Source organism: Lepisma saccharinum, chromosome 11 (assembly GCF_977018435.1).
Source record: "Lepisma saccharinum chromosome 11, izLepSacc3.1, whole genome shotgun sequence".
Lineage (NCBI taxonomy): Eukaryota > Metazoa > Arthropoda > Insecta > Zygentoma > Lepismatidae > Lepisma > Lepisma saccharinum.
Genome location: NC_139239.1, coordinates 3,293,896 through 3,307,738, shown reverse-complemented (window position 1 = coordinate 3,307,738; position 13,843 = coordinate 3,293,896). Strand labels below are relative to the sequence as shown.

At 38.6% G+C, this 13,843-nt stretch overlaps 1 protein-coding gene across 2 annotated transcripts in view; it reads right to left on the bottom strand.

Moving 5' to 3' along the window:
* Positions 1–13,218, bottom strand: part of LOC145995122 (dual oxidase maturation factor 1-like) — a 44,848-nt gene extending 31,630 nt beyond the window's left edge. The window contains exons 1-2 of one of the 2 annotated variants that reach the window (XM_083131659.1): positions 13,178–13,218; positions 255–455 (exon numbers count right to left, since the gene is read on the bottom strand). In XM_083131659.1, the coding sequence (XP_082987785.1) occupies positions 255–446 (192 nt within the window). In that variant the 5' untranslated portion in view covers positions 447–455; positions 13,178–13,218. The other variant, XM_083131658.1, reaches the window with a different exon arrangement.
* Between the last annotated feature and the right edge of the window lie 625 nt (positions 13,219–13,843).

Genomic DNA, 13,843 nt, shown 5'->3' with positions numbered 1-13,843 from the left:
ATTTCATAGATATGCATTTTAAAAGCAGGTGCTTGATATATTAATTTTTTTCCTCCGAAAATGACAACATAAAAAGGGGGCCCATATTTAGACCTTCTCCTCTAATATTGCGTTTGGATCATATAGTTGTACTTGAATAATAAGAAATGATAACATTTTCTGAATATTTAGCCTTGCTAGAAAATAATTGTTAATCTTAGTAACAAGTTTAGCGCTCTTTCACAAAGTGACCAGAGCTACTATGAACTACCTACCAGAAGAAGAGAGGCGCATTTTCTTCTGATCCCAGGAAGCAAGACGAGGAGAATGCAGGCAGTGCCACAGGCGATGATCAGCATGCAAAGGAAGTTGAAGTCCACGTAATACAAGGCGGGGATTCTGTTTGGGTCCCCGTAGTACGTGATTCCTCCATTCAACTTCACCATATGAAACAGGTGGTTCAACATCTTGGTTTCCTGTCAAGACATAAGTAGTATTAGTATTCGGACATGCGGGCAATTATGACAAACAAGCATAATAAAAGATAAATGTTTTTGTATCATTACTACTCATATTCGATTATAAGTCATACAAGTTTTCTTCTAACCTCTTCAAACATAAGAACATAATAGTAATAATTATTATTTTACTCGTAGTTGTGAAATTATATTTTACAAGTAGTTTTGAACATGATGGAAGGATAAATAATGGCCAAAAAATTAGTTAATTTTGATTGGTGGATATGATATCCATAATTTTTGCACGAGGGCATGAGGTCACGATCTTGATCATTTCTGGAGGTGATGTGATCACCACCACAATCCGGTCGCCTTTACTCACTAGAACCCATTTATTAGTTTGGTTTAACTTGAGAAAAAGTCTACGCAGAGGAAAAGGTTCAAAAAATTCCGATCCTAGATCACCCACACAGAGAATCGAACCCGGGTCTCCCATGTGACAGATATATTGGACTTGTCAATTATAGCTAACAGGGCTTTATCTTCGCAGATTCATAGTTCAGGAGGACAAATTTTGAGGGCAGCAACTATTTCTATTATCCGGAGTTTCTAGCCCTTTCAGCACTGGCGTTGATTGTGAGCAATGTCATGTTTATTATTTTTTTCAGTAAATTAGATTTATATTGGCATCTCTTGTGAGAAAAGTAGCCTTTGTCTTGATTCTGTCGACAAAATATACAGTCATGGACATAAGAATTCATACAAAGACATTGTCTGAATGAAACATGTTATTATACAAAGAAGACCGTAAAGGCAAGTCAAGTCTGTAGCACATATGCTCCATTGGAATGGCAAGAATAGAAACGCAAAGCAATTGTGTGCATACAATTGAAACTGTCGTGAGAAATGTGGGTAATCCTTAGATAAACTGCTTTCTGGATGGTCATAAGTATTCATACGCCAGGTTATAAACCCCCAAAAAAGTTCGTGAAACAACCGTTTCCATCAGTCAGTACCAGATATGTGTTTACTGCACTTGCACCTGTGTAAGGAAGTGGTTGGTTTGGTGTTGGCGTGCTGCAGGAAGTCAAATGGGCCGCAAAGGGAAGGAAACCACGATCGAAGAGAGGAGAATTATGATATCATTATACCACAATAAGAAATCATATTCTGAAATCGCAGACATAGTTGGGAGAAGTCGTGCGACTGTGAAAAGTGTCATCAAAGATATAAAGACACAAAAGTGCTGGTAAATAGGGAAAGGGTTGGGCGTCCTCAGAAACTTACTTCGAGAGAGAAACAGGGACTGTTGAGAATGATCAAGAAAAACCCAAAATTAACATCGTCAGCAGTGTCGGCACATGTTCACGAACACTTGGGAAAACAAGTGTCCTCAAGAAGTATTAGAAGGCTTTTCAACCGAGCAGGGTACAGAGTTAGGGTACCTAGAAGGAAGCCATACATCAGCAAGAAGAACAAGAAAGCCAGATTAACATTTGCAAAGGAGTATGTGAGTAAGTTTGGACTTCTGGGATAAAGTGTTGTTTACGGACGAGAGTATATTTAATATTATCCATAGTTAAGGTAGAATTTTGGTGTGGAGAAAGCCCAATACTGAGCTTGAGCCTCGAAATCTCTTGGCCACAGTTAAACATGGAGGTGGTGGCGTTATAATCTGGGGCTGTATGTCAGCCTCAGGTGTTGGAGAACTCGTCTTTATTGAGGGAACTATGGATAGATTTGTCTATTTGGATATCCTGAAGAACAATTTGCAGCAGAGTATCGATCATTTGGGTCTTAGGAATGATTTTTACTTCCAGCAGGACAACGACCCTAAACATACAGGTGAGATTGTCCGCCTTTGGTTGTTATATAATACTTCCCACACACTCAAAACTCTACCCGAGTCCCCCGACCTTAATCCCATTGAACATCTTTGGAGCCATTTGGAAACCAGACTCCGAAAACATGACATAGCAAGCAAGAATATACTGAAAGAGGTCATTTTGCATGAGTAGCACAATATTACATCTGAAATTACCACGCCTCTTGTTCATTATATGCAAAAGAGACTTGACAGCTATTCTCCTTAACAGAGGAATGCATACTAAATTATGACGACATGGTATTTGTTTCTTTTCTTCAAAGTGAACTTTTATGTTGGTGTATGAATACTTTTGTCCAGCCAAAGAAGCGGGTATTGAGAATGTTTTGTATTATATTTTTCTACAAGCAGCATCTGTTATTTATTTTTGTTGTCAATATATCGTTTGGTGCATACATGGTAAAGCATTAACAGTTTTGACTTCCTTATTGTATATTCCTAGCTGCTGCAATTCGTCCTTTCTTCCTTTCAGTTCCACTGTATGATTACTTTTGTCCATCACTGTAGATATTTGCTTCTGATTGTGTCCATTGTTAGCCAGTGTTTTGTGGCATTGTTCGACTTGCTTTGAGTTGTGTATTATGAAAGGAGATATTCTTTTTTGATTGATTGATTTGTCCACTTTATGGACAGTAAAGCTAATCGGGACTGGACCTAGAGTTTAAAGTGGGATCCGAACCTCTTGTGCCTCCACCCGGTATCGAACCCTGGACCCCTTGATTACAAGGCGACGACGCAACCACTGCTCCATCGGGGAGGCCCTTGGATATAGTTATGAAACAATGAATTGCTGGACTGTTTTATTATAAAACTTTTTTTATTTATGGTTCTTCTTCTCCTGACCGTACATGTACGGACATTTCATGGCATGTCCGGACGTACACTCCAGACATAGTCCGTACGGCTTGTCAAAATTTAAATTTTCTGTTCTATCCCTAAGAAATTCTAAAACCAAGGGAACGGACCTGGAGACAAAAATACGGTCCGTTTGCAATGTGCGTTCAAAAGTTTGCAACGCTGACAGAGTGAATCAGGGAAAGCAGATAACTCCAGTAGTCCATTACGCAATCCCGTTTCTCTCGCTGTTCATTGGTGGAGCAGTCTCACGTCACTAGTTGCGCAGAGATTTGTTCTCGTTCGCCTGGTCTACAGTTAGCTGGTACGGGTTATACCAACTTCAGTATCCGTTGTGAGACATGATATAACATTGTTCATTGGCCAGAATATGAGGTAAAACATGGAACATGCAATTTCTGCTCAAATGGCTATGCTTACATAATTTTCGAAAATGTGGAGTGATATTGTTGTGTGTCAGTACTTTTATGTTGTGGCTAACAATGGGAACAGTAGAACGAATAATCACTTCCATCTTTCGTCTTCAAGCAGTGTCAGTTATTGGAGCAATATCAATACTCTTTATTCCTTTTATTATAAAATGAAATGCAAAATAATGTGTTTTGAAACTACACTGCTAAATGCTACATTTATATCCGTGTGAAGTGTTGAAATAAATATTGATGTGATACAAGACGAGCAGAGGTCTGGACGTCCGAAAACAGCATCAACTGATGCTAACATTGACCGTGTTGAACATTTTATCATGGAAGATAGGCGTGTCACCATGCAGGAGATTTGTGATACCTTGTTCAGGTTGCATCAAATGACAAAGTGCTATACGCAATCTTCTGGGATTCCCAGGGAGTGATATTGTCTCATCCAGTTCCCAAAGGTCATACAATTACGGGCGAGTATTTTCGTAAACTTTTGGCTACAGAATTTTTGCCGAAATTGACTATGAAACGACCACAAATGGCTAATGGCAATTTCATTCTCCACATGGACAATGCACCGCCACATCGTGCTAATGTCCTCATTCTTGGCTGACCACGGTATTGAACTTCTGACACATACACCATACTCACCAGATTTAGCCCCGAGTGTCTTCTGGTTGTTCCCAAACCTCAAGAATTCTCTTCGTGGACGCCATTTTGCCAACAGATCATCCCTGGAAGTGCTGTTTTCCAGTATCTAAAACATACCTCCAAATATGACTATGCCACATGCTACACAAAATGGACTGAGCGATGGCAACTATGTATCAATAAAGAGGGAGAGTTTGTTCAAAAATAAAAACAGGTTATTCCATTGTATTTCATTTTTCTTGAAAATTAGAACGAAACGGCACGTACTTTTGGTGTACACCTCGTATACCTTAAGAACAAACGTTTTTCAAAAACAACATTACGTCACAACTCCACCTTAAGATATAATTTTAAAAATCATATTTTGCAATGAGGGAACAAAAAATTTACTGAAAATTCACAAGAGAATTTTTTTCACAAATGCAATTATGATGTAGTACTGAAAGAGTTGGTACGCGCACTAAATTCTCAAATACAAAAAATCTTATTTTAGAGAAACTAATTCAATTGAGAATATAAAGTGGATAAAATATACTGTTTACTCCACACGTGGCAAGCTAACAAAACCGGAAAAAATCTAAAATAAAGGGATGTAGAAAAACTTGAGGTTCGAAAGTCGATATTTGAGAGCATTATTTGTAATAATTGCTGCTTCATGTGTATTGGCACAATGTAAAGGAGTACTAGAACTGAATTTAAATTAAACTTGGTGCGCGCAACCCAAATTTTGAAAATTTATATCATGAAATCCGTAAGAGATATTTCCATTGGGTTTGCTGCATTATAAAGCCTCATCCAATATATATAAAGCCCCAATCCCACCACTCACTCACTCACTCACTGACATAAATGTTCTCCATGAAGGAAGCCCCGGAGGCGAAAAATGCCCGATTACGACCCCCCATGAAATCGTCCCGAAAGGCCGAGAAAATTAAGAAATCGCTCACTTTGCCTTTCCTTAAGGGTGAAAATGCCCTTTTTTCACGTCCTTAGCAACCGTTGCCACGGGCATTTCTTTCGCACACATTGTTTCCTTCAATTCTTAATGTCGAGATACATTATATTTCTCACAGATCAATAGCACACAGATGAATCAACTCCTGGCTTTGAAAAGGTGCCAGAAACAAGGGTGACATCTACATAAGGAGTTTCAGCCCAGAATCAATTACTTACGTATATATTGGTAAACTCAATGCGAAAAATGTTATCTACATCGTGGTTCTTTTAACTAAATGTTTAGAGATATAATAACAAACAATTATTTAGAGTTTTTGCCGTGCTTGTTGTTCTCCATGGAAACGGACGTTGCTAGGGAACTTAAAGAAAGTATATTTTCACCCCGAGAACTACTGTAAGGGAATTATGCTAGACTTTACGAATTTCAAAATACGAGCGTCAGAATTTATTACGGAGGCAAGGTAGGAATTTGAGGAGAATGCCGGAAAACAATTATTATCCAATTATGTTTAAAAATGTGAAAATGACAAAAGACGTAAATATTGCATTTCCAATTTAGTGTCGCTATTGAATTCGTTTATTCAAAAACATCCAACTAATTATCTTGAAACGGTTATTACTTACTCAGTTTATTATTAAGAAATTAGACAATACTCTTTTGAATATTTGTACCTTATTAGAGCTCATACAAACAAAGTAACTTTCGAAACTTTTCAAATTAGCGAACTTGTACACTTGTTCCCCTTCATCCAATACAACATGCAGACATTTTACCCCATCCATAATATGATTACGCCCACAACGTGGCCGAAGGTCACGCATGCGAGCGTACAAGACGTGGCCAATGGCCACGTCGAAAGTACGCGAGTCCTTTAATATATTTTTCAATGCTTAATATTATCAATTTATTCGATACAGAAAATTAAATTAATAACTGGCGGAAGGCAGCGTTAAAATTTTTCCAGAAATTCACTTTTGAGAGAGAAAACTATATAATAAATTATCGGAGAGTCACAGAGGACTGAACCCATGCCAACATGTCATTTGCGACTAACAATGATCATGTGCAGCATTTGATTGATTTATGACTGGCGAATTTATGGGTTGAGTGAAAAGGTGCCATTTTTTGAACATATCTCCGTAGCTGGCAACACAAGAAGGTCGAAATTTTGTCACCAGACGCACGCAATATGTGCTAAGTATTGTCCATACATTTACGTGAAAAATCATAAATCGTGATTTTGTAGCGAAATTTAACTCTTGAGAGAATCCTAGGCTGCCCCTGGCTACCCTGAATTTCCTTCGCTCACGCTTTTCCACTACAGTGCCTGGTTGATTCAGCAGATAAATACCCTGCTTCTGCTGTACCTCACAAAGCAACTGTTTTACGACCAGTGTGTCGATTTCGAGAAACCGGAAGTGTATGGAACAAAACAAGAAATGGTCGCCATCGTTTTTAACCAATGTGCGTACACATCTGGATCAATCTCCAACCAAAAGCCTGAGGAAACTTGCGTCTTAATCGGACTTGTCACTTTTCAGTGCTCATAGGGCTGTGAAGAAAGCTACCCTAAAACCATATCGCGTTCGCGTTGTTCAAGCTTGTACTACTGCAGGTTGTTTCGATATCTCATCGAAGAAAATGGCATCATTAATTAATTCCTTGTTTTTCACTGTTGAAACTTGGTTCCATTTGAATGGTTATGTCAACAGCCAAAACAGCAGAAAATCCTTATGCGTTCAACGAGGTACCACTCCATCCACAAAAACTTGGAGAATGATGTGCCGTATCCCGACGAAGTATTGTGAGTCCCATTTGATTTGAGTGAACAGTGGATGGTTTTGTGTACCGAGATATCACCACTCAGTTTATTTCCCTGCTTCAAGAGGATGAACGCGATTGCTGGTTTCAGCAAGATGGCGCTACTTGCCATACCTCCAACGAAACTATGGCATTTTTGCGCGAGTTTTTTCATGAAGGGATTATTTCCAAAAATTTGTGGCCCCCAGATCACCAGATGTATCCACTCTAGATTTCTATCTTTGAGGTTACCTCAAAGGAGTAGTTTACAGGACGCATCCAACCACCCTGCAATAATTAAAGACCATCATTGAAACTGCAATTTTGAACATTAAGGAGGAAACACTTCACTGAGTTTCAACCAACATGCTTAGAAGAGAGTGAGCTCAGAAGGGATCCCGCTTTGAGCATCTCCTGTAAAAGTGACACGTTTGCTATTGTTGTCAGACTGTTTATCTTTTCCGACTTGACAGCAATCAACAATATCAAACACCAACAAATGATCCCACAAATTGTTAAGAGTTTGTCTTTACAGTTGAAGATCAATTCCGGGATGTTTTCAGCAAATTAACAATTTTCAGAAAATATTGTAATTGTTTGTGTTTGGATAAATGATAAATTTATTGACCCAGTGATAGCCTACATGATTAGTTTAGTGATTTAATCGGAACACAATGTCCAAATCGTAAAAATAAGAATAATAAAAAAGTAGACAAACACAAAAAAGGCTCCACGAAATCCGGACGTTTAGTAGCCGCATTTATGACTCGCCCTTACCATTTCGTAACAAGTTCTCGTCAGCTGTGTTACAATGGCAGGCTTGCCAGGTACGTAGAAATTTACACTTAAAAGTCAAATTTCGGTGCAAAATTATGATTTTGATTTTTCATGCAAATTGTAGGGCCAATATTTAAGCACATATTGCGTGCGTCTGTTGACAAATTTTCGACCTGCTAGTGTTACCAGCTACGGAGATGTGTCCCAAATATGGCACTTTTTCACTCAACCCATAAATTCGCCAGTTGCTACAGATGATCATTATTGGTCGCAAATGTCAGATTGACATGGCGTCAGTCATCAGACGTCTAATTGTGACTCTCCGATAATTTCTTATATAGTTTTCTCACTCAAGAGTGCATTTCTGGAAAAATTTTAACGCTGCCTTCCGTCAGTTATTAATTAATTTATTTAATTTTCTCAACAGAATAAATTGATAATGTTAAGCATTGAAAAATATCTCAAGAGATGAGGCTTTATAATGCATCAAACCCGATGTGAATCTCTTACGGTTTTCGTGATATAAATTTTCAAATTTGGGTTGCGCGATTTTTGAAACACTGTATAATAGCGACTTGTCTTTTCATTTGGTCTGTCTATCTCAATACGATGATCATGGATTGAACTCAAACCGTCAAGGAAAAAAAAACATCTGATTCGCAACGATATAATCAGATTACTTACAACAATGTTCAATAAAAAAAATGCAATCTACAATTTGCCTACTAATAGCTGTTCCTTGTACAATCTGCAACAATGTTCTTATTCTACATTTCTATTTTGTTTGAAATAGTGAGATTATGTTGATACTGAAGTAGATGTTCACTGCACAGTTATCTATCTCTGCATTCATTTGGCTTATAAACAAGTTTTAGAAACAAGTGGAAACCTCCGCACAGGATAATGAACTCTGAAGCCCTTCATTACAAAGCAACAGTGTTCACCAATTTTTATCTAAGGTGGTCCGTGGTCACATTGCAGAGACCAATGAATAGGTTTCATTTTGTCCAGGGAAAAGCCACGCGATACAAACAGTAATTAGTCACCAATTAAGTAAACAACTAATAAAAACAGGGGAGGACGCTCTGAGCAAATTACGAACGTTTCTGCCGTAGGGGAAAAAAACACAGTCGGAACCAAAATGTTCCGGAGCTGTTGACAGAAATGTTCGCGCAGAGCAAAAGCCAAACATCTACCGTAATTGTGGCCGTGCGAAAAATAACATCCCACTGATGGAAGAGATGACAAACACTTTAAAAAACAAGCTACGAAATTGGAGGATGGAAAAAAATAGCGGAAAGGGGTTCGGTTGATCGATGTTTAGCAACCGCGAACGTCAATAGTCACAATTGAAGCAAATTGATTTCCGGTCGTGGGTTTAGCAGCACACGTTATTGCAGACGTGATTGTGGTGGGGAAACGTGACTCGAAAGAAGTAGCTTTCGTTAAATTAAAAAAAAAACTTGAAAAGTTAAGAGAACAACGGATACAAAATTCAATATCAGCTGCACGGTGTTCCCAACAGAGTTTCATGGCTAGGTAATACATAGCGTTGTGAACTACAAATATAAAATCCTGATGCAGCATATTTTTCTTGTTTCGGAAGTCAATCATACAATTCCAAGTTATTGCTTCGCAGAAACATACAACCGAGACACAACACGCCCAAATGCGGGAGGGATGGGGGTGAAAGAAGAGGAGTAAGTTTATAAAATAGAAGAAAAGAAATGATGGAAATAAATTGGTTAGAAAGGAAAGCAGAGATAGAAAATTGGAAGAAAACCTAAAGAGATAAGGGTACAGAAGGAAGGTGTGTGTATGTTTAGACCCAAAAAAGATACCTACAGAAGAAAATATGGGAAGGATGAATGATAGAGAGAGAAGGAGAAGAGAGAGAAAGAGAGAAGAGTGAAAGATCGAGCGATGAAAAATAAAGGAATGAGAGGAAAGGTAGTAAAGGAGAGATGTTAGAGAGAGGGAGAGAGAGAGAGAGAGAAGGAAATAGAGACTGAGAATTTAAATTTAAAATTTTGGGTGCGTCAGCACTAAGGCTATTTTGCACCCGTCATATTATACGGGGTCCAGCCCCTGATCGTTACACATAACAACTCTTAACGTTGCATAACTAAAATCATAAAATATTAAAATCTTCTGACTTTCGTTAAAAGCTGTAAAGGAGCACTCAGCACAAATAAGGACAAAACACAGGACAACACAAACAAAATTATACTGGCCATGGGGTCAGTCGCCAGAGCCTCGTTAGTCTGCAGTCCAGGGTGTACTGCGTGGAAGTGAGTTTGACTATTGAGTGCACTACGTGGAAGGAGCGGAGCACCCCTTACACCCCAGAGACAGTGACAAGGAAACAGAGAGAGAAGGAAACAGAAAAAGGAAGCGGAGAGAATGAGAGAGAAGGAAACACACAGATAAAGGAAGCACAGAGAGAGAAAGGAGAGAGATAGGAAGGAAGCAGGGAGAGAAAGAAAAAGGCACCAGAGCGAGAGAGAGAAGGGAGGCAGAGAGAGAGAGAGAGAGAGAGAGAGAGAGACAAAGAAGAAAAATAGAGAGAAAAGATAAAGAAAGACAAGAAAAAAATTGAGAAACAGAGTTAATTATATTTCTGAATATCCCTGATTCCGTGAGTTTCGTACGTGACGTATTGTGTTTGCTTTCACCGATGTGAAACGACATTTGTATCATGAAGAAGTTTATATTTATTAGTCTAATGCAAATATTGTGTTGTAGCATTAAACACGTTTATTACATTGATGTGGTAGTGAAATTATCCTTAGCAAATATGGAATTTACCTTCTACTTTAATCTTAAAATTGAAAGTAATGATGAATTACATTATACTGTACTTGTCACAGATGGTATTTGTACGGTTGCAGTACCACAAAGATTATTTAGGTTTGACCTGGATTTGAACTTTGATCTCTAGTATGTTATGTAATTTATTTTCCAATAACTAGATAATACTGGCTTTTCCAACTTAACGCCGTCAGTTAATAAAAGACAGCAGGTAAGAGTTGCTGTATAACTGGATGGGATAAAATTCACACAGGTAAAATAACCCAAACGAAAAGTCAGGCAAAGTCAGGGTTGTCTAGCAGCTGAACTGATAGCCAACCTCAATGGCAGAGGTTATTGTAGCGCTACCACGCTAAGGTCACTGATTTAGATCCTGCATAAGCAAAAATATTACTTGATTTAATTTTTAGGTAAGATTTTACAATACCGGACGCTTCCGTAATTTCTATCCTACTTTTTATAGTCACGAAATACGTAGTCCCGATGAAGTATCTGAGATTAACAAGGAGAGGTGACGTGTAGAAATTGTTAATTGACGTGTATAAGTTGTAAAATAAGCTTTTCAATTACCGCGATCATTCTCCGTATTCACGCATGGAAACCACTACAACGCCAGGGGTTCCGGGTTTGAATCCTGGCCTGGGCATAGATGTTTGTGAGTGTCTATTCATCGATTTCATCACTCATCCCCATCTTCGCAAATTAGCCAAAAGTGGCACAAAAAGCGAAGAAAAATAAACCAAATCAAACCAAAAAACAAGAATTGAAACCATGTTTCATTATATGAACACGTGACGTTCCCGTAAGTTACGAAAATGGTGTCGTCCGTGAGGAAAAATTGTTTGCCGTTATATTGCTACAAAACTAAGATTTCGTTAATGTATGTGCTCACACTTGGCCATCAAACAATTCCCTGATATCCCCACGAACCATTCCAGGCAAGGTTAGGTTAGATTAGGTTAGGCACGCAAAGTTAAAATTCTGTTCGTAAAACATTTTACATGTATTTCGCAAAAATACATTCTTTCCGCTTATTTCCCATTTTCAAAACGCCACCCCCACATTTTAACTTCAGATTCGTGATTACGAGGCCTCAATTAATGATTTTGCCAAATATGAAAGAAATCTAATAGGCGTCGAGTATTGTAAAATCGCTCCAATTTTTATTTGGCATAGTTGCTCTTCCACTTTTGGGCAATCGCGACGATAAGGATGAGTGATGTGAGGAATTTGATGGACACTCGCACGCCCAGGGCGACTTTCGAATCCGGGACCCCTGATGTCGTAGCACCCTGTGCTAAACACTCCGCCTCGGAGATTGGCAAGCAGTAAATCGGTGAAACTGAATATGAAGCTAATTTGCGAGAAATCCAAATACATTTTTAAGTAGAACAGCAATGCCAGTGTATAACAATATCTCAATTGAAGTCGGCCCGTTTCCATTTTCAGTAATTTTTAACCGAACGAAATTTCTAACAGAAAAGAGAACAACCACATCTAAACGCAAATGGTTGTCTAGGTTTCAACTTGGGAGTCCCAGACTTCACAGCACGTGAAAACCATTGCGACTGGCTAGTACTATCGGCAAATAATGAACGCTAAATATGAAATGTTTATTGAATGATAACACCCAAATCTTTGAACACATACACATCTCATTTAACTTACAATGCCAAAAAATCCCTCTGCGACTTCAAAATACCGTTTTGTGAACACACACATATATACGCCCTCCCCCCTTCGAAACATATCAAGTGCTTCTCCATGAAAACTTCCCCATTTCTACGAAACTTTCCTTCTGGGAAGATCCCCCTGAACGAATTCTATTTCAGGATGAGGTTAAACACTGTCAGTCATGTCTGCGCCAAACTACAATAAAGAAGCGTGACAATTCGTTCTGAAAGGCACCATCAGCAGCTAGACTAAAAACCCTTCAGGTAGTTCTTTTGGAACAGATAAAGTGTAATCCCCAGTTAATATTGCATATTCCGCGCAGTTTTTCGCGTTAAAGTGAAAATGTCGGAGTTTTCCTGAAAAATTGGATAATTTGTGTTATTTTGCGATTTCGAAACACCGAACACTTGCGCCTCTACCTACGCAAATACATTTTAAACACTTTATTTTGCTCTTTCAACTTTTCGGTGTTATCGTTAAAACTAAAACTTCACGTCCCTACGTATGAGTAATGGGAAATGTCCAATTAACTTTGCATTCTGCTCTATCTACGCATAATGTGAAATTGAAACGAACTTAGCAATATTCCCTTGGATACCTCGAATAGTTTTTGACTGTGCAATCACGATCCGCCCAACTAATCCACATGTAATCCGATTTAACAGGGAGCAAAGTAAAGAATCTAATTATGAATAGTTCATGCAATTCTTATCACTTCAGAGGTAAACTATTGTTACTCACAGTTTCAAACTATAAAGATTATGGACGCAGAAACAGCTCAAAAAATAAAACCACCATTAAACTCACCTTCTCTGCTCGATACAACGTTCTTCGAACAATGCACTGACCAACTGAAATTCAAATACCACCTGTGGATCACATGACCTTGACTCGAAAATGCGCTACTACTTACGGATAGGGGGCGTCTTTATTGGAGTAGCAAGCTTGTTCCTGGTGTGTCAGTGGAAGGGGTAGTTCCTTCTTCTGCTCAGGAAGAAAACCTGATTCTCACGACGTCCCGCTGTCGGGGGAAAGGTGATTGTTTCAAGGTTTACGCGGTTATATGGAAAGCATTTTTTGGCTGTATTTCTAAGTTTGATTGATTTGTTTAATTTTACTTCGTACTTCTGCCACTTGGTTAGACGCAACGATAAGGAGGAATGGTGATAATGAAAGATGGATGAAACGACAATTTCAAGCACATATGGTCGATAAAAAACATGTTCCTGGCTCCGAGTTTACACCCAACAGCGTCGTTTATTTTTAGTTTTAGTTTTAATTGATTTATTTTGTTTATTTGACTATTTTTCTGCAACTTGTGGCTGATCGCGAATATGATGATGAGTGATGATATGATGAAATTGATGAAGGAACATTCACAGACCACCCATACCCAGATCGGGATTCGAGCCCGGAGTTTCGTTTGAGGTTCATTTTACACACACACATAGGGTAGTCCGGACTGGACTTATACAGTAGTTTAAAATTGGATAAGAACCACTGTGACTACACACAATTACGAACCGTTGATAACAAGCCACCAATGTTATCACTACGGTATCGGAGTGGCACTGAAAAT